This window comes from Hypomesus nipponensis, chromosome 25 (assembly GCF_054491055.1).
Source record: "Hypomesus nipponensis isolate SF chromosome 25, ASM5449105v1, whole genome shotgun sequence".
NCBI classification, from domain to species: domain Eukaryota; kingdom Metazoa; phylum Chordata; class Actinopteri; order Osmeriformes; family Osmeridae; genus Hypomesus; species Hypomesus nipponensis.
The window spans coordinates 6,345,701-6,366,577 of record NC_140385.1 but is presented as its reverse complement, the minus strand read 5'-3'; the positions used below and the strand labels follow the sequence as shown (position 1 = coordinate 6,366,577).

At 46.8% G+C, this 20,877-nt stretch overlaps 1 protein-coding gene across 2 annotated transcripts in view; it reads right to left on the bottom strand.

The window, feature by feature from the left end:
• adam19a (ADAM metallopeptidase domain 19a) overlaps positions 1–20,877 on the bottom strand; it is a 76,327-nt gene that overhangs the window by 4,037 nt on the left and 51,413 nt on the right. For both annotated transcript variants that reach the window (XM_084691682.1, XM_084691683.1), the window contains 16 exons: positions 19,559–19,637; positions 14,680–14,756; positions 12,056–12,242; positions 10,023–10,088; positions 9,315–9,386; positions 8,553–8,719; positions 7,771–7,855; positions 6,895–7,037; positions 6,619–6,796; positions 5,343–5,432; positions 4,870–5,065; positions 3,976–4,084; positions 3,086–3,290; positions 2,850–2,927; positions 947–1,055; positions 460–601 (listed from right to left, as the gene is read on the bottom strand). In XM_084691682.1, coding sequence (XP_084547808.1) covers positions 460–601; positions 947–1,055; positions 2,850–2,927; positions 3,086–3,290; positions 3,976–4,084; positions 4,870–5,065; positions 5,343–5,432; positions 6,619–6,796; positions 6,895–7,037; positions 7,771–7,855; positions 8,553–8,719; positions 9,315–9,386; positions 10,023–10,088; positions 12,056–12,242; positions 14,680–14,756; positions 19,559–19,637 — 1,983 coding nt within the window. The remainder of the gene's footprint in view (positions 1–459; positions 602–946; positions 1,056–2,849; positions 2,928–3,085; positions 3,291–3,975; positions 4,085–4,869; positions 5,066–5,342; positions 5,433–6,618; positions 6,797–6,894; positions 7,038–7,770; positions 7,856–8,552; positions 8,720–9,314; positions 9,387–10,022; positions 10,089–12,055; positions 12,243–14,679; positions 14,757–19,558; positions 19,638–20,877) is intronic.

Here is a 20,877-nt window from a genome sequence, read left to right as displayed (position 1 = left end):
TGCCAAGGGCACTAGGGAATTAACTAGCTAACCGCCATTTTAGATGAGACCCAGTGTTTAGCCGAGTCTACACCCAGTAAAACAGCCTGTTTGGCTCGGTGTATTCACAGTAAAGCATGCTTTGCAGACAAAGCTATTTCCGAAGCTCTAACTTATTTTGGGTTATGACAACATTGCCTGTCTGTGTACTGTACACATCACTGATGTTAAGATAGAGCACCAGGCTTTTACAAGGGCTTGCTGTTTACACCAATAAAGGTGTGCCACGGGCAGATTTGACCTCCCTCCCTCCTTCTCTCCCTTCCAATTTACCCATTTGCTGCCTTTCTTTCTTTCTTTCTTTCTTCGTTACTTACTTCTCACATTAAGGATTCCCTCAGGCAAAGATGAAAAAAAAGAAGGATCCATTTGTGTTGGGAGCTGTACAACTGTATCAGGTCCAAAGGTTAGCATAGCTACCTGTTAGCCTTGTTCTTCTCCCTCTGGGAGAGCCACTTGTGGTACCAGGAGGACTTAATCTTGTAGCAGTAGAAAACCAATAGAACTCCAGGAAGCAGGACCAGGAAGGCAAACAGCAGACCCACCACCAAGCCCACTTGGCCTGGGGACGGGAGAGAGGAGAGGAGGGGGACGGGAAGGTGTTACGTTCATATACTTTTCATTTCATTCAAGAGAGAAAGAGAGAAAATTAGTCAAGACGGGCATTTCATTCACGGAGTACTTAGATAAAGGATAACTAGCATTATGCTAGTTTTGTTATCTATTACACAGAAGCTATTCAGAAAGACAGACTTGAAGGTGGATGAGTGAGTGAGTGAGTGAGTGAGAGAGTGAGAGAGAGTGAGTGAGTGAGTGGGACAGTAAGTGAGAGAGTGAGCACCTGCATGTGCACCTGTATGCCTGTGTGTGCACATGTGTTTGCGTGTGTGTGTTAAGGTCGACTCACTGTCGTACTGGACAGGCCCACTGTCCACACTGCCTCCCAACCCTGGCTTTTCACAGAAAGGTGGGGCCCACCCACGACTACAGTGACAGTTTCCATTGCTGTTACACACCTGTGGAAGAGAACACACACACACACATGTTGTGTCAGTACCTGATTTCCTCCCAAGTTAAACTGAGATGTCTGGCTAAATGCCAAACAAATTAAAATTGTTAAGTGCTTGTTTACAAACGGAACCAAGGTGTGGAAAATTCTGGATTTCTTTACTCTATGGACCAACACTGACATCCCGGAGTGAGAAATTTCTCACAAACTGTCTTTCTTTAACCCCAAATTGCATGATAGTGTTGCCAAATTTGGCAAATCAAAGATCTAAGTGTTGAAACTGCTTTGATTCGCCATCAAATCCTTCTGCAAGTGATTAACATTTTCCACCTGATTAGCATCTCCAGACGCCATGCTTCGCATTTGTTGTTTTCCCCTTCGATTATAAGAAGAGAAATGTGTCCATGCCTCAATGACACTGAGATCTACGGATCACATTAGTGAACATAATGGCTATTTACGCCTTATGAACATGTCATTAAAGAAGCAGAGTATCCATGAACCCCTGATAGTGGCATCATGTTGTTTATTTGCCTTCATTTGAACCTCTTTCTCTTTTCAATCTGGCAACTTTTGCCTGACAACGTGCTTTTTGAATATCTTTCATGCTTTTTTTGTTTTGTCTGAAAACTGAGCTGCACACAACGCCAGCAGAAACAACAGCTGCACGACACTGCAGCTCAGGGGTGACATGGTACCAACCGCCTGTTTTTTGAAATTTGTTTACATCCAACAGCCGCTCCCCCAAGCCACGGGATCAATACGAATCCAATGATAATGCAAATGAAAAGTCGGAAAAAGAGAGAGAGAGAGAGAGAGAGAGAGAGAGAGGGAGAGAAAAGGGAGGGTAGGGAGGCACAACTTTGCTTTAAATAATCCTTCCTCAGAGCCATTTCCATTTGCTGGCCTTTCGGAGCGAGAGAGCAAACAAAGGAAGACAAACAGAGAATTTTAAACGGGGTGGAGGGAGAGGGGATTAAAAGGAGGGGTGTATGTGTGTATGTGGTTTGTCTGTGGGCTAAGAAGGGGTTGGCAAAGGAGATTTGCAGTCCTAATCGAATGATAGTGCCAAGCTAATGGAACAACCCCAAACCCCCCCCCCCCTTCTCTCTCTCCTTAACAAGGGTAAATAGTTTCGTTTTTTTTATGACGAAACGGAAGAAGGAATGAAAGCAGGGAGAAATACGGAGAAAACAAAGATTTGCATCCGTATTCCATGCTCTTAACCTCGTAAGTCATTTCAAACATAACAGGTCGACAGGTTGTTAGAGGAGAGTGGGTTAGGGTTGGTGCCGATCTGGCTGAATGAATAAATCACTGCCCAACGTGGCCTTAAACCCAGTACCTAACTGCCAACACAAGACGGTGGATATTTATGTATTCATCTGTAATGACGACGACCATTGCCATCCTCCTCTGTCATGTAGCTGAGGGGGATAGAGGCTGGAAGTCCATCTACAATTCACTGAACTCCAGTCTCTTTATCACCCTCTCTATCAGAATATGTGTTATCAAAACAGTCGGTTAAGCACACACAAACAGCCGAGCTTGTTTATGGCCCTCATAAACACAGATATGATCCTCTCGGTTTGCTTCTGCCTCTGTTTTACCGCGGCAATCAATAAACAGTCACTCCAGGAGCTGTGCTCGAGTCATCTATTCTCTTTATTTGACAAGAGATGGGGTGACAATGCTGAATGCTCTACCTTCTGCCCAAGGACAGAAACTGACAATCCAACCCGAGCAGGAAAGAAGTAAGTGAGTTGCGTCTGACTGTCGGAGTGTGTGTGTGTGTGCTTACCCCATGCCTGTGACAGCGAGCAATGCAGGTCTCCAGGTGAGTGAACGAGGCATTTTGGCAACGGCGGTCTCGGCACACCTACAGGTACGGCAACACACACACACACAGATTTACGTACAGGTGAAACGAAAAACACAACAAAAGTTGTGTGCGTTCCGTCCTATGCATGCACCGTGTGTGCACAACCAAGCACGTGCGGTGGGAAGGAACACGTGTTGGGGTGCCTCGCTTCTTGCCTTGCCCTCGTCACACTTGGTGCCGGTCATGACCAGGCCCGGGTCGGGGAGGTCCCCCTGGCCGTCCTGGGTGGTGTAGACGTAGGTGCCCCGGCACTTCACCTCCATGCCGTCCGTCCGGATGGTGGTGTCGATGGACACGGCGTTGGTGCCCTTGGGCTTCTTGGCGGCACTTTGGCACTGGATCTTGCCGCACTTGGCATCGCTGTGGGCACCAAAAGCGCGCGCGCACACACACACGTCAAAAACGTTAGCGAGGACGCCCGTGGGTACACTCCATCTTAAGCATGCTGAACAAGGGAACAACACGAAGCCACCAAAAGAAGGGATTAGGAAATGGAATGAATTGAAAATCCGAGTTGAATACAGTAGATTATTGAAACAAGCTCTTGGATACGTGAGCAAGGCTTGTATATATGGCAGCTGGTCTATCCTCTACATCTTCTGATCCGGCAAGTCCGCCCCTAGAGTCCTTTATAATGGAGCTGGCTGACGGCATATCACGCACATACAGGACAGACGTCCACCTCCTTCAGCTCACTGCCTCATTAGCATAGCTAACATGCTAATTTGCCATTATTGATTGGCCATGGCGCCCCGCCATGAAAAACATCTCTAAAAGAGGAATTAAAGTCTGAGTCAAAGTCTGTGTGTGTGTGTGTGTGTGTGTCTGTGTGTGTGAGACAGAGATACCATGCGGGTTTGTTCGGCTACTTAACGAGGATGAAATGTTGAGAGTATGTTTGTGAGGGAAGCTGCTCTGGAGAGACTAAGTCAACAGTATTTCGTCTGAGTTCAAGTGTAACAAGACTGGCAATATGGAGAATATAAAATGAGGCAGTTCTAGAACATTTCAGCTGACTTGTTTGCGCCTGTGGTTAGGGTCGCACCTTTTCTCACACTTCATATAGTTGCCTTGAGAGTCCTTGCCACAGTTTCCAAAGGCATTCCCTGCTGCGTTGACATCCTGGAAGCAGGCATCGTGGGCAGGACTGGCACCTGAAGAAACCATCCGTTATGTAAATCATCTGGCGTTACCGTGGTAATCAATTCTCATTAAACATTCATGCTGTGGGTAATTCCAGTTCAGAGTTAAATTTAGAGCAAAAACTGCCAGATTTCAGTTTTAAGCAAAACTATAATTGGCAGTGAAAGGATATTTTGTAAAGGATCCGGTCAATAATAAAGTAAGTTCCTCTGAAGGTCCACCTTCTACATTTCAGTAGGGGACAGTAAACCCCCCTAATATGCCAACATCCACTGGTTTTGAAACAGGAACTAATAAGCACTGTTTATTTTAGTCAACTACAACCAGATGGATGGTCTGGCACAGGGGACCGTTCGGTTACTTTTCCAAAGACAGTCTTGATTGGCTTGGAGGCAGCCATGAACTTAGTCCAGTAATCCAGTTTGAAGGTGTCATTGTTATCCTGTCATGCATTATCCATGTAAATGAGCTGAGGCAGGATACTCAATGCTACCTACAGTATCATGTAAATGCAGGGGCAAAGGTCTTAAGATCCTTATCATTAATTATGCTAATAGTGTTCTGTGGAGGAGATATGAATCAAATGCCAGAGTTTCTCATGCTACTAATGTCAGAAGGTAGAGATGTGCGTCTGATACTAAGTCAGGTACTTGATTAAAGCATGTGACTAGGGTTATCAAGGAGCACACTGTATGCAGGGAGCAGGGTCAAGGGTTAGAGTGTGTACGGGAGAGGGTCTACATATAAGGGATACACGAACAAAACTCTATGACTTGACCGGTATTCAAATGCTCACCATAGCCCCATAGCTGTAGGCATTGCTGCTCGTGAGTGAGGCACATGCCGTTGTAGCAGTAGGCCAGCCCATACTGACAGGACGAGCCGTCCAGCAGATAAACGTTAGCGGGGCAGTAGGGAGAGCCACCCGTGCAGTACTCTGGCAGGTCGCACGCCCCCGCGGGCCCACGACACATGGTACCTGCCTGCTTCAACTGGACGGGAGGTGGACACAACCATTCACGGAAGGAGGGGTGAGAAAGTGAAGAAATGCTTGAGTGTGTTTACATGGTTACTGGGGCACTCTATTCGTGTAGCATTTCAGTAAATGAAGTGAAATGCAGCATAGGTGCCAAAATGCTTATGTAATTGCCAAATGAGTTATAGCAATGTGACAAGCGTACTTTAACGTCGCCTTGTTTACGGGTCCACAGATTGCATTGAAACACTAAATGGAGTCAGCTTTGGCTGACACAAATGTGTGTGTCTTACTTTACAGTCCTTGCAGCAGACACCGTGGGCACATTCTGCCTCCTCTTTCAGGGTGCAGTTGTTGGCATTGCAGCAGTTGTTGGTACACTCCTGTGCGTACGCACACACACACACACACACACACACACACACACACACACACACACACACGGAACACACAAGCACCCTCTTAGTAATCTTACTGCACACATTGTCTATGCAGCACGACCCTGTGCCCACACATACGAGCACCTGTTCCTCTCGCATCCACTGATGCCTCTCGCTCACAGACACACAGACAAACACACAGACACATTCACTGATGCCTCTCGCTCACAGACACACAGACACACACACAGACACACTCTCTGCTCAGATCATCGCTCCTCAACTCTCTCTACTTCTCTTCTCAACGGAGGGTGCTAGTTCACAGGTGGGAGTCGGCGTGACAGCGCCGAACGACACGTCAAAAGTTTCGCGAAGGTGGCGGTGGTGGTGGGGGGGGGGACAAAAAAAAGCATGCAATCGTACTCGTGTCAGACGAAGATGACAATGACATCTCCCGTTGCCATGGCGCCCCGGTCGGGCTCGAGCCCAGACACTCTGAACCGACGTGGAAGCCGGGGGAGACAAAGAGGATCAGGACCTGCAACCATGGGAAGGGGCCCGACACCGACTTAAGATGAGAGCTTTCCGTTACTATGGAGTTTGGAGGGGAGTTCATCATCGAGTGCCTTCTCTGTAAACAATATGGCTGTGACTTTTGACTCCTGCAGGCGAAGAGACAGCTACAGGACCGTTCCAAATGAGTTTGATTGGCACAGTGAGCTGGAAAGGTTACAAAGCTGTATATGGAACTCTCATACTCTTGTTTGCATGAAGCTGTCAATTCTCCTCCAGGACTGGTATAGCTTGGTGAGGAAAAAAACGACGAAACCTTGTCAGCGGCCATAATACTTAAACAGGTGGCTTGTTAGATGGAGGTTCTATCCTCGCTGTGTACCTGTCAGTTGTGGTTTGAGTGGAAGTCAAAACAACCTCTGCATAGCCGGTGATTTTGTCAGCTTGCAATTAGCTTCTCTTGTTTTTCAATCTGCGTTGCTGGCAATTGAACCAAATGTAATTTACCTAACCGCATGTCCACCAGGCGTGAACACCTCGATTGTCCCTCACAAGAGACGTCTTGCGGAATATCTTAGCGCTCCTAGATCTTTACACAAACAAAACCAACGGAAAAAAAAACACACCGATACACCGCCAGTGACCTGATGAGAAGTGACGCAGACTCGCTTCTTACCTCCGGTTCACCGCAGTCGCACTCCTCTCCGTCTTCCACAAAGCCGTTGCCGCAGCGCTTGCCCCCCACCAGGTCCTTCATGTTGGGCATGTTGAAGAGGCACATCCCCCCTCCCTTCTGGAAGTAGCTGTCAAGGTCCCGCTTGCTGCAGCGGCTGAACACTCGTGGAAACGGATGCCTGTAATCCCCCCCCAAAAAAATAATAAGGCTCATTACAGTTGGACCGACTACTGCGTCCATTTTGTGTCCTCGGCGGACATTTTGTGTCTTCCTTACCCTGTTGCGGCGGCCATGACACAGCCGCCCTGCTCGGCTGAGGCCTCCACACAGCAGCCCTCGTGATCGTGGCTCATGCCAAAGTTGTGGCCTATCTCGTGGGCCATCGTAGCAGCTGCACCAATTGGCAAATCCGAATGATCCTGTGGAAGCATCAAAAGATTCCAATCTCTTCATCACACACGAAAATAAAAAAGTTTTTCGGAGCGGAAATTCAGACCGACGGCCAACTTGGCAACCACATCAGGAGCCATATCTCCAGATATAGCTTTTTTTCTGGTCTAATGAGGTTCTTATCGCTACACTCGTACATCAGAGGCCAGCGTGCCTTGATGCTGTTATTCCTAACAGGACATCAGCCGTTCTCTTGATCTCCGGGTCTCTCGCCCGCTCGTGGCTATCCACCTGCGGCGAGCGCTGTTCAATCTACTAGGTTGTTTTTATCCCCGTGTGCGAGTGTGTGTGCGCGCGCGTGTGTGTGTGTGCGTGTCCATTCACCGCTGCTGTTGCAGGATGGCCACATTAGGATTCTCAACCCGGCCTTAGGACCTAGGAGAGCTCATCTAATAGAAGCCTATTAGAAGCTAATCAAGCGTGGTGCGGCTATCGATCTGCTTGGCCTTCGCATCCACCTCACCACAACACCCATTGAGAGATGGGTAGGATCCACATGAGGGGACACATTGACACACACACACCGAGATGCACAGATAATCAACAAAACACACACAGGCCGATACAATCAATCCTACACACACGCCCAAGTTCAACACGACACACGCAAACACCTCAAAACAGCTCGACAAACAACACACATACACTCGCCAAAACAAATGCAGACAATCAGCACCACAATCATCTCCGGTCCTGACATACCACATTGATGCCTCCAGAGTTTTCCAGGCTGCACATGCCTTCCAATGGCGCCATCCCGATGGTGGTCCCTTTGAAAATCACACCCCTATAACACACACACACACAAGTAGGCACGTAAACACACACGCGAAAAGAAAATCACTTAACCTTAATCTCCACCGTATTGATGTGCAGCGGCTAGCTTTGTGGTGGATTCACATTGATTGCAGATACAAGCGTCTTGTAAGACAGGCAGACAGACAGACAGACAGGCGATGGCGAGGCCCGGGCATCCAGACATTACTCTGACTGCTGCTCGTGTCTCTCGGTAACAGTTGTCACTTAGCTTTCCAAACCTAATCAAACACATTCCGAAAAAACACTTCAACAACACGGGCCCTCCAGAACCCCCAAACTAATTACAACAAACAGAGCCCCCCCTCCCCCCCCAATTTGGGCTTTACGGATGTGTTGGCAGGCAAGCTGCGAGTGTGCCGCCCCGGCGCACCGAGGCGTGTCCTTCCAATTACACCTCGCCGAGATCTTTAAGTTAATAAAACCGCCGTTTAGCTAATCGTTTTATCAATCTGTTCCCTAACGAAGTCTGAAATTGTTACCGAGGACGCTAAGAGACGTGCGCGTGTGTCGTTTGTGTACGCCGCCGCGCGTGCGGGTGGCGTTTTATGTGCGAGAGTCGTGCGCTTGGGTGTTTCGCGTCTGCGCACGCACTGACATGTGCATGCATCTGCGCCCGCGTGTGTGTGTGTGTGTGTGCGCACGCGTGTTCGTGACCCATCACTCACGTCAGCAGCTGGGCATTGTCATGCTTCTTGCGAGACTTGAGTTTCTGCCTCCACTGTAGGAAGGACCAGAGGGTGGCATTGGGCTCCTCGCTCACGATACACTGGTCCCGTTCTGTCCACACCTCCAGACCAATCAAAGGCACCCGGATGTTCAGAGCCCTGTAGAACTGAAACGCACGCAACAACAAAACACCCGCAAAAACACTCAGACGCAGTTCATCTCACAACCATGTGATCGCATATATGCGAGGCACGCCCGATTCTCATCTGTGGGCCGTCCCTTCTGCACAGCTCACTAACTGGATAGCACAATGGATTGCTCCTTTGATCTCATTTGAATCAGCTATGGTCCCTACTCATTAAGGAAACGCAGTCACACAAGACAATGTCAACGCCCGCCTCAACCTTTCTGTATTAGCCATGTCCTTCCTAGTTGGAAGCGATACTTTTATCAAATCAGGTCTCCGCGTATGACCAGACAAATAGTTTGAAGCGGATTGTTAAATATGTGTCATTTTCAATCACTTTCATAGGACATTCTCATAGCCGGGCCAAAGCGAAATAACTTGAACAGACAAAATAGATAGAAAGTGTAAAGTAGCTCATTCTAAATAGCAGAGACTTACTGGTACACTGGTAATTTTGTTGGGGCAGACTACCGCCCATGCTCTGACAGAATCTATTATGCTGACACTGTCAAGCACAGGTTTGTTTATGCCTTCGGAAACAGCATTCAAGACTTGCAAAATACAGCTGGCTTACCTTATCCACATAATTGGCAATTTCCATTATCCTCAGTTTGGTCTTTTGATAGTCCTTATTCTGTCGTTTATACTATATCAAAAAGAGAAAAGTGTGAGTAGCACATACTAACGTGCGGCACTGTTGTTGTCAGTAAATATAACGAAAACATTTCAACATTCAAATTAAAGTGTGCCCCCCCTTCCCCAACCACACCCTAATCAACCTTCATAATATCCTCCCAAAAATCAACAACAATGCATGGATAGGATGCTGTGGTCCGGTTGGTCACCATGCACTGTTACCATGGCGTCGTCGCAGCCAATGGTAGCTAGCTAGAGCAGGAAATAGCCCCTCATAAAGATAAAACTTCTCTCGCCAAAGCCCAGTGTCTGTTTAGGAGAAGGTAATGAGCTCTTCTGCCATTAAACCCAACGAGAAACTTCTTCTCATTAGAATGACAAATCCTTCCCTCTAGTCGTCGTATGCTTGCCTACACAGCTACATTATTATCAGGCTGCTCTCCTCTCCCACGCGCTGCCCTGAGTTTAAGTGTGGAGGAAGCCAATTAGACTGCAAGCGATAATTGTTCGCATTGTTTTGCATTCAATTTTGACTGATGCTTCCATGGCTGCTTGACGTCATTGGATGAATGCGAGACGCCCCAGCTGCGCACGCTAAACAACGCACACGCACACCAAGAGCAGTTAGCAGGGATTGTTGGCTCACCAGTGTGCTGTCTGCAACAATGTAGAGCTCCATGTACTTGGTGGTCCCCCAGGCATTCCTCCTAACCTGGAGAAGTCAGACACAAGGGCGGGAGAGAACACAGCAAGGCCAATAGGTTACCGCTCTATTTGGGATACTGGACACATGATTGGACGTTTACAACATCACAGTTCCTGTCGCTCTGTGACCACCGGCCAGCCGATCATCGAATCATTTCAACGTTGTTATAAACAACAAGGTTATAAACCATGGTATCAGGCAACTTCTGGCAAATCTGGTACCAGTAGAAACAGCCATATTTGTCTGAAACCCTGTGAGTTTTTGTGCAACTCTTCAACATTCATCCGTATCTTTCCATCATTAATTTTCCGCTTTGCTAATACTTGATTTCAGCTATTAGGTAGAGGCTTTGTGGTTATTAAAAATCATTGATTTATGTGTTGAGGCATTGCAGCCAGAACGGGTCTAGACTGAAGACCAATATCGTGGAGCAGCAGGGATGCAGGACCCCCTGCTGCTCCACACACACACACACACACACACACACACTCTCTCTCTCTCTCTCTCTCTCTCTCTCTCTCTCTCTCACACACACACACACACACTCACAGTTTGATTCAACTGTTTATTTGGGAAGCACAGAGTGGTCTGAGGGCGGTGTGTGTCTATTGCTGGTATTTCAGCATAACATCCCAGGATTCATGGCAGGCAGCTCAGGGAATAGGGAAGGAAAGTAGTAGAGCCACGTTAAGACGTAGAGGAGGAGAGAGGGTAGGGAAAGACAAACAACTGGGAGGAGTCAATGGAGGTTGGGCCAAACTGTTTGGAGACTGAGAGATGGTGTGAGTGAGAGAAATGGAGAGGAAGAGAGAGACGGGGAGAGAGAGAGAGAGAGAGAGAGAGAGAGAGAGAGAGAGAGAATGGCTCTCTTGGGCGTCCATGTCTAGACAGCTAAGGCCAGAATGACCCACTAAGGGGACATGTTCAGCATTCATGGCAACACTGGAGCAAATTGGTCGTCTGTTTAGACCTTTCTTCCCCCTCTACTGAGACACGCTAACACAGCACCACAAGGGACAGAGACAGACAAGGGCCATGGTGACCAAGCAAGCCCCATCATTAATCTAGCTTTCAGTCAGCACAGAGACGATTGTGTGCTCTAAAATGGCACTAAGAGAAATCCAATATTGCGTTTGTACCCATATGACAAAAAGATGTTCATTTCCTCTGCAGGAGAGAATACACTCGTCGAGTGTGTGTGTGTGTGTGTGTGTGTGTGTGTGTGTGTGTGTATGTGCTGTACGCACGTGTTTGAGGAAAAAATGCTTGCCGTGTATGTGTGTTTTGTGTTGGAGTGTGAGAGCGAGGGGGGTTTAGTCAATAGCTATGTAATCATCTACGGCAAAAAGGGAATTATTACTCTGTCCATCACCACGGAGGTATAAATGAATCACACAAAGAACACCCGTCTCTTTGAGAGTATGATACCAGAAAACAGCCAGTCTCACAGCAAAGAGACAGTCGTTCAGTCATTGTGTTCCTTAAATGCCATATAAGGCATCTGTGAGCCACTGACACCTCATTATTGTTATAAAAAGGTACATCTTATAACTCTAATCAATCCGTTTGAGAACCGGCAAGGTATCCACCGTGCCGTTAGTATGAGTGATGTGCTTGCGGATAATTCCATTGGAATGTGTGATGTCTTCCTTCTCTCTATGCAAATACCCCAAAACATTCTTTCTTGCATCTCAGTTTGTGAAGCTCTCTGATGCGTCAGCACTGCCACTAGGAAGCCTACCATCTGTCAGACTCAAAGAAAACATGAACTTCTGCACCCACACATTGTCTTCCAGAAGAAAAGAAAAACATCTGTGTTGTTTTCTAATAAACCCAATCTTCTAACGTCGTCATCCATTTTGTTGTTGTTATAAATGCCATGGCTACAAATCCTTTTCATGCAGTTGGAAGACTTTGACTGTGTGTTGTGACTGAGGAGGGTTGATGTGTTCCAGATGGGTTTGACAGCTCACCCTTTGATGCAAAGGCTTGAGAAGGCTGGAGATGAGGTCGCGAGGGCGTCCCGTCTGGTGACCGTGTCCGCAGCTCCCGCCCGTGCCAGGGAGCTGCTCTGCACTGGAGAGCGAGTGGTGGAGAGAATCCAGCCCTCCGATTGGCTCAAGGTAGTACGTGTCGTTCCAGTTCAGGGATATCAGGCCCCTGTTTATTTGGATGAGGAGAGACGACAAGGATGAGACCATTCGACAGGTACGGGGTGTAAAAGGAGAAGAGGCCACGAGAAATCTCCTCGTGGGGGTCATTTGTTCCGCCTCTGATCAACGGATTCTTGAAGAAATACCAGAGCGCGGAACAGACATCAAACATTTCACGCATTCTATTAAAAAGTAAGTGACGTTAACATCCAGAGACGTACCCGAGAAACCCCCCCCCCCCTTGTCAAAAGTCAGGGCCAGTCTCCCAACCCTGTACTGGTCACGGGCCAGCAGGGGGCGCTGGCCCGTGGGGACACACAGGGGACACACAGGGCCTGGGAGTAGCTTCCTTGGCGCTTCTAACCACCTCTATTAAACGCTCCCCTCCTATGGTGGAGCAGGAGGAGAGCCAGGCCCAGAGGATATGAGGCTGTAAAAGGCAATTTAGTGACAAAGGGACTCGCTCTCCATCAGGCACCGTCACGAAGGCTATCCAAGCTGTCGGCGCGTGTGTGCTGTGTACGTGTGTGTCTGTCTGGGTGCCCTTTTTAACATCCACCTCACGCATTTAAGTGTGTGCTATGTGTTATACACACAAACACAAAAACACACACACACAGTCATTCGGGCAGGGAGGATGCTAACGACTCCTGGCTCTCTTTCTGACCTCAGTAGTCGGATAATTGGACGAGAGTGGTTGGAGCTTCACTTAGCCCATCCGTAATTGTGGGAATGCACTCAGTCATCAGGCTCAGTTGGAGGGAAACGTTAAAACAGAGAGTCGTCCAGAGCTACCTTTAAAGACCACTCCCCTATAAACCCAAGGGTCAAACGGTTATATTGAGAGTTGTTAAACACGACCAACTCCGTTCATTACGGGTACTTTGAAAACTCGGAGAATCAGCCCCGATGGAACTCTTTTTTTACACTTATTATTGATGTTTAAAATGACTTGAATGAAAAGCCGTGACCTTTTTTATTGAACCATTAAGCCGAGTCCTGGTCAGTGCGCTCTGAAGAGTTCAACACATGGGCACTGTGGACTGAGGTCCATTAAGGCCCATCTAATGTGTCTCGTCTTCAGAGCCCTTTGTGTGAGCTGATTTTGATTCTACCTCAGTATTCGCCACACACGTATTTGCTACAGACCAGGAACAAGTGTGCTATGAAACAACATGGCCGTGCCCATGTCGGCATTAGCACAGGGAAGGAACCGAACATCCATGCTTTTATTGGAAATGTGGCTGTAAACACAGGTTTGTAGTTGTAGTTGTGGTGGAAGGTTCTGGCACTGTGCTGTGACTGAATTTCATCCAGTGGTGATAAAATAACACTGTTGCTTATTAGCATGTGCACCAGAGTGAAACCTGATTCGGGAGGTGCACACTCAGGAACAGTAAATACACAGCAGCAACCAGAGTACCAGTCAGCGACGGAACATTCCGAACCAAAAGAAAACACTTTGACCCAGAATTGTCCTGCTGTTGCTCTCTAGAAAACAAGCTTTTTTCTACAGGGTGACCCTGCGATGAATGCGGTCTTAACCTCAACAGTCTCCACAGCATACGACCTAGAGAAATAGCTGACATTATTATGGATGTGTGCAAGCCAGCTTATTCCGGGTTGCTGTCAACAAAAGGGATTTGATTTAGATGGGATTAAGCTCGGTTGTAACAGTCTGCCGACCTCGAGTAACATTTTCATTTGGTTGAATTACAGTCTTTGATCTGTCCTCATGCCTTGCTTCCCCCCGATGGCTATCATTGAGGACCATCTCTCAGTATCTCCTCAATGAGATGCAAAACAAGAGCCTCAATGATCAACCGCTTTGGTGGATGTGGAGGACAGTGAGAGAGGAATACAGGATATCAGGGACAAATAAGGAAGTTCAATTAATAGTTCTCATGGGAGAAACTTAAACACCCATATCGGTGCAGATTCGCTGAGCAGGCTTTAGGAATTAATTTCAAATGTTAAAACTTTGGGTCTTCAACTGGATCAAATTCATGAATATTTTTTATTCGGGTGTACCTCTCTCTGTGGCCGTGGTATTCTTGCCATGAGAGTGCACCCATTTCAAAGCATTTGATATGCGAGACTCTACATTAAATTTGGTTCTGAGGCTGTGAAAAGACTTTTAAACTGCCAACTGTCTCAGAAAAGATTTGAGGAATTGAATTAATGAGTAACTTGCCTAGTGGCTCCCCAAAATCCCCTGTGTATCGTAAATGCCCAGAGAGCTATGATGATTTCAGGTTCAATTCTTTGTTATTAGAAGACTCAGTTCACTATTCCTATCATGCAGTGTTAAACAGTGTTTGAAAACTAACAGTGTAGTTATTTCGGTGGGGCGTCACGATTCATGAATAGCTACATAACTGCACTTCCTAGGACAGTGACACAGACATCCCTATTGGTCATTGCTAGAACCTGTTCTCACGTACCTCACTCCTGAGCAGGTGCTGAGGGCCACCCAGGAGTCTGTGTGTCCCCTCACACGGCCATGGTAGAAGCAGTGATCCTGGGAGAGAGAGAAAGAGACAGAGAGAGAGACAGAGAGAGAGACAGAGACAGAGACAGAGAGAGAGAGAGAGAGAGAGAGAGAGAGAAAGAAACAGAAAGAGAGAGAGAGCCAGAGGGAGACAGAGAGAGACAGAGGCCGACGGAGGCAGGGGTGTGGGATCAAACAGAGAGAGACAGAGAGATGAGGCGGGAGAGAGAACGAGAGAGAGATCAATATATTTTTAAATCTCATTCCACGGCTTCCATACAAACACTTGACAATGTTTATGCACCCCAGTTCCTACAGTGCATCTCATTAATGAATGGCTCCATCCAGGCGATCAATATGACAGAGATGCAAGTAGGGGCCTTATACGCCAGCCATGTAAAAAACAACGTTTCATCGCCGCACGGCAGTTTCCCAAGATGCCTGTTGTCCAATCTTCAACAAATTGGTCCAGGGCGATCGATAATAACACATAATGCCCCCCTTGAGTGTGATTGTGTTTCAGTGTTGGCTGGAGATCCACCGTCACATCCCCGGCTCAACGTTTGCTGGAATGTTCCGACTCTGACGATGGGGTTTAGTGCAGATTGACTGTTGGATGATGGGTGGAGGCGAAAAGTTTGATAAGCACCGGCTGACCGCGACGTATGTGTCAAGGGTTATTTTAGTGTTGGGAGCAACACTGCTTTTCTGTGCAATCAAGGTTATTAAAATCTCTTTGTGCCTCTGTTACCATAGAGATCTTAACGTTCTTCTGACGTGCAAAGTCGCTGTACAGCTTGTACATTGCCTAGGTTTCGGTTTCCTGTTACAAATTTTCAGGATCGTAGAGGCACTGGCCCTTTAACAGAAAATCTGTTGAGTGAATCGTGAACATTCATACCCACTTTAATACATTCAGCTCAGACTGAGCTGGACTGCAAGTCCACAGAATAATTCAATAAGTATCGGAGCTCATATTTCCAAAGCATCCCTTTTCCGTAGTATGTTTATATGCATGTTTATTGAACTCAATGTTAATTTCTGTTTAACTTGTTCTCTTTGTCAGAAAACTAACTCCACGTTCCCTTTGAACAGGTGTAGGCCAAACAGGAAACCATGACACTGTGCCCAGGACGTGATGTCACAATGGTCAGGGAACAATGGCCCTTATTTGAGTTGTGATGTTTTTCAGCATCCCCAGACACATACAGAGATCCAAGCGTGGTGGAATTAATGCTCCAATTCATTTTTCTGAGCGGTCTTAAATTGTGCATAAATGACAATTCTCGACTATTTAAAAGACTCTGTCAGACCATCAGACCGTGAAATGAGCTCATTTATTTGAACAGCAGAGGCGATGGGGTACACTCATGCATGGCGAACATACAAATCAATTGTCAGTGAAAAAGTTCTCTGCCAATCTACGGCCCCTGTATTATTCTCATTCACAAATGCACATCCACACACATCAACACACATACCGTCACCCAGAATACAGTACCTGTGTTGCAGGTGTGAGAAAGAAAGGACTTGCCATCTGTGAAGGCATATGTATACAGTCATCAGATGCAGATAAACCACTGAGGCTTCTGCACAAACAAACTGAGGCCATGTTATCCCTTTCAGAGCACCCGTTGTGTTAACTTGAAAGGAAAAGGACAAGGTGGATTGTGCAAATTGGGTTTTGCAATTTCTGTGCTCTGTGTGGAAGAAAACTTCAATTTCTATTTTGTGTCGTGTTTGCATGTAGAGAGGTCTGCAGAGTTGTGGTCTACAAGTTTCATGCTACGTTTCTTGTGACCACAGGGGAAAGAGCAGTGGCCATGTCTCAGAATCCAGGAGACGACAATGAGAGACCCAGCAGGGGATTCAAAACCGAGGGGGAATTGCTTTTTCGAAAAACGCAGGCTTGTCATGCTTGTCGGTAACCCTTTTTTTTTTCTTCATACACTTAGACATCGTTTTACAGAATGTGTCGTACCAAATGTCTCCCTTGCAGTGACACACAAAGAAAAGGAAACACTGTGTGATTTTCTGCTCATTTGCATATCCACCAAATCGGCTGTCAAATTACGAAGGCAGCCACTGTTGCTCAATTTAAATATTGGGCAATTGTTTGGAACTAATGTTCTGTTAGGAGACAGGGCACTAACTATTTAGCCATTTTTATGTATAAAGTGTTGTAAAAATTCGCAACCCTATTATCCAATCAAATTCTCTATTTATTTCAAGACTCAAACAATCTAATCCATAATCTAGGGCACCAATTCAAAAAAATATATGGACAGTACATATAGAGTTTGTATTGGGCAGGCTAAGTAACACATGGGAGTACCTAGGATATACATTGTTTATAATGTCCTTTTTCCTTTTTGATACACTCCACTTATAAATAGCTCAAGCTGGGTATTGAACTTGTCATCCAAATAGTTATTTAAAGTGGTGGGTCACCTCCAGTTAACATGCATTAACCCCTAAACCCAGACGCCATTTAAAAAGCCTTATCTTTTGTTTAGCGATTCCCTGGTGGTTATGTTGGGTTTGGGATGAACCCTGACCACAACCACCAGAGTCAGGCTGTCCCAGGTCTAGACCACTCAGACCACTCACTCTCTCTCTGTCTCTCTCTGTCTCTCTCTGTCTCTCTCTGTCTCTCTCTGTCTCTCTCTGTCTCTCTGTGTCTCTCTGTGTCTCTCTGTGTCTCTCTGTGTCTCTCTGTGTCTCTCTCGCACAAGCAATTTTATGTTAATGAGTCCAATGGTTCCTTTTTAGGCTCGATAAAGATCAAAAGGTCAGGCGTTTAGTGAAGCTCCCCTACACTGCGTCCTTTTCTTATGTGTGTTTTGTCCATCTCTCTTTTCTCTCCATTTCCTCTTTCCTCTTCTTCCATAGAAGCGTCATGATGGCCTCAATCTTTACCTTGGCTTTTCATCACACCAGACCATCAACACATTCATCCAGTGATTGGACGACAGAGATTCTTTCATAGATATTGGCTGATGCTGGTGGCTGACCACGTGAGAGACCTAGCAAGGCAATCAATGTCAGGCCTGTGGTCCCCATTATCCGTGACCACAACATTGAATGGGGAGCCTGCACACAAGTGTGTGTGTGTGTGGCGCCATCTTCAGTATGTGTGCTTGTGAAAACAGTGTGTCTGCGTGCGTGTGTTTCTGAAGATTGAGTGTGTACAAACAGATACAGTGTGTGCCACTATGTGTGTGAAGATGCCTTTGGACGAGTGAATGTACTGTGAGCGTGGACAGCATGTGGTACTGTGTGTGCATGTGTACTGTGTGTGCGTGAATGCTTTTTTACAAGTTTGCGCGTGTGCGTTTGATTCGCTCAGTCAGAACTTGAAAGGGACGTCTGTTCCCCCACCTGAAGCGTCCTCCACTGGTGACTGATGCTTCCAAGAGGGGGCCCCGGCCCTTCAGGCTGTCAGTGTAGCCTTTCATATCCTCCCCAAACAGGCTAACATCTCCAGCTTTGACAGCAAGCTCAGGCCTACAGACCTGGGCATCCCAGCAGCATGTACAACTTGCCACCAACAGCAGCAGTACAGGCATTGCTCCTTTATGCAATCGCTCGTGTCACTGTGAAAGTGTGCCCCTGCCTTTCGTCGTGACAAAGTCAAAAAAAAAAGTAATAATCTTCCCTTATGAATTATACAGATGCAAAACATACCCGTATTGCAACAGTCTTTTTTTCCTCCATAATTCTGGTTTGCTTTCGTTTTCTTTCTTCTTTTTTTTTGCTTATTCTGTGTATTCCTCAATTTGTGAGATGTCAAATTCCGACAAACGTTTCACTTTCTAACCAATGCAGACTCAGCTAAAAGTGGAGTTAAGCCACACAATAGGTTACCACCTATACGAGTCTGTGATAAGTTCTATTGTTAACTGGAGAAATTACATACTGATTGCACACGACCTGGCAAGGCTTTCAAAAAAGCTACATTTCCCTGCCAATCACTTCAATTCAGGAAGAGAATATTTCACACAGTCATTACCTTCATTTCTATCCCTTGTATTGTGCAAGTATTCATAGTTAGGGCAAATGTAGTGTTAATCAGCAATGATGACAAAAATATGACAAAATTCAAAGATGTGATAAAAAAACGACTTTTTGGGAGGGGACACAACTTTTTGTTTATGCTAATCTGGAGAGGTGTACATATTGCACATACACACAAATACACATGCAGGTTGCATGTCCTTTGGTGGTTGTGTGCACGTGAGTGTGTGTGTGTGTTCTTGCCAATGTGCGTACAATATACATTTGCATCAGTATGTATACAGCATGCATGTGAGTACTGATAGTGTGTGTGTGTCATGTGGACTTGGCATGTGAGAGTAGCTGTGTTCGACTTCATGCAGCGCTGGAGGTGCCGACAGCCGGCTGCAGCCGTAGAACGCCATTGGCTGCTTCGAGTCAGCTGGGCGCCGGCGCTGCATGAAGTCGAACGCACCTATTGTCTAGGGAATAATCACATGACATGATCACATGATGTGATCACATGGCGTGATCACATGGCCTGATCACATGACCTGCACCCGCAGCCTCAGGGCTGTGAGGAGAGAATGAGTTTGAGGGTCAAGTGGGAGTGAGAGCGGGAGAAAACCAGAGAAGAAGACAAGAGTACAGAAAAATAAAGAAATAAATGGTGCCAGCGAGGGGAAACGGGGGAAGACCTGGAGGGGTGAAAGAATGAAAGAGAACATCAGAGAAAGAAAAGGAACATGGGAGTTGGAGGAGGAGAATGGGGAGGGGGGGGAGGAGAATGGGGAGGGGGGAGGAGGAGAGTTAGGGAGAGATTAAGTGAGACTCACAGTGTAATTGGTGGCCACAGTCACTGGCTGCCCATCTTCAGTGTAGTGGGTCTCTGTGAAGTCAGCACCAAGCAGGTCCCTGAGAGACAGACAGAAATAGCGAGAGTGAGAGAGAGCGAGAGAGAGCAAGACAGAATGAGAGAGAGAGAGAGAGAGAAGAGGAGACATTAAAAGGATTGAGAGTAATAAAAATGACGACCACCACAGTAACTTCTTCTATTTGTGGAACACCTCAGTCAGTAACAAATCTCTCCATCAGGACAAAAACATGGACTACACCTCATAACCTTATCACAGTCTCTTTCTCTATTATGCCGACAGCAGGGAACTTCAGAGCTTGAAACTATCTACGTTTTTAAAATGTTTGCTTCAAAGTGAAGACACGGTACAAAGCTGCACAGCTAATCACAACCTCATTCTGGGGGCCGTTTCCCCTTTTGAAGAAGAGAGAGCATTCTATCATCACTGTGAGGGATCGGCACATTTGATTTGGGGGGGGGGGGGGGTATCGGTACAATCTACTCAATTAAACACTGGATCGGGGGGCTTTGAAGGCCTTTTATCTTGATAGACACACATTGATGAAGGGGACACGTAGAGGGAGGCAGAGAGAAGAACAGGGAGGGAGGGATGACAGATTCAGACGTCTGAATCCTTCCCCCGTAATCTCATCATCTGAGATGGATCCGACAGTTGCACGTCTCACAGCCGGCCAAAACTTTTAACAGGCGTGTTCCTGCGAATCTTTTTTCCCTCGCTGTTCTATTGAAAGACCGCCAAAAGAACTGGGAAGGGAAAGATAAGGTGGAGTGTGTGTGTGTGTGTGTGTGTGTGTGGGGGGGGGGGGGGGGGGGAGGTCGCGGGCAAAGAGCACATCCATCTTCGTCTGTGAAAGGTCACCGAACAACTAAGATTCATGGGTCCATTTAGGACCACCGGAGAAATAGGTGACATTTGCCATCGTTGATGACAAAGGACCCAGATGTCAGGAGGTCCCAGCAGTGTCACTTGGATGTCATCAGTACTGTTTGTCAATACGGCTGTGTGGACCTGACGGGCTCCATGTGGCCTCCATGCTCCAGACTCCACGCCATTGAGAATCGTTAACAGCCCTTGGACCAATACCAGAGTTTCCTTCCCCACCCCCCCACCCCCACCACAGGGACACACAGCGAGACACAAGCGTAAAAAGATGCACACAATCTGAACTTGGCTCTAGTAGGCAAGTTTGCATTATGCAAGATCGAGAGGACACATTTTTCAGAGAGTTCATAACAGAGCTCTTGCTCTTCATATAATTCTCTGAATTTTCTTCCAGC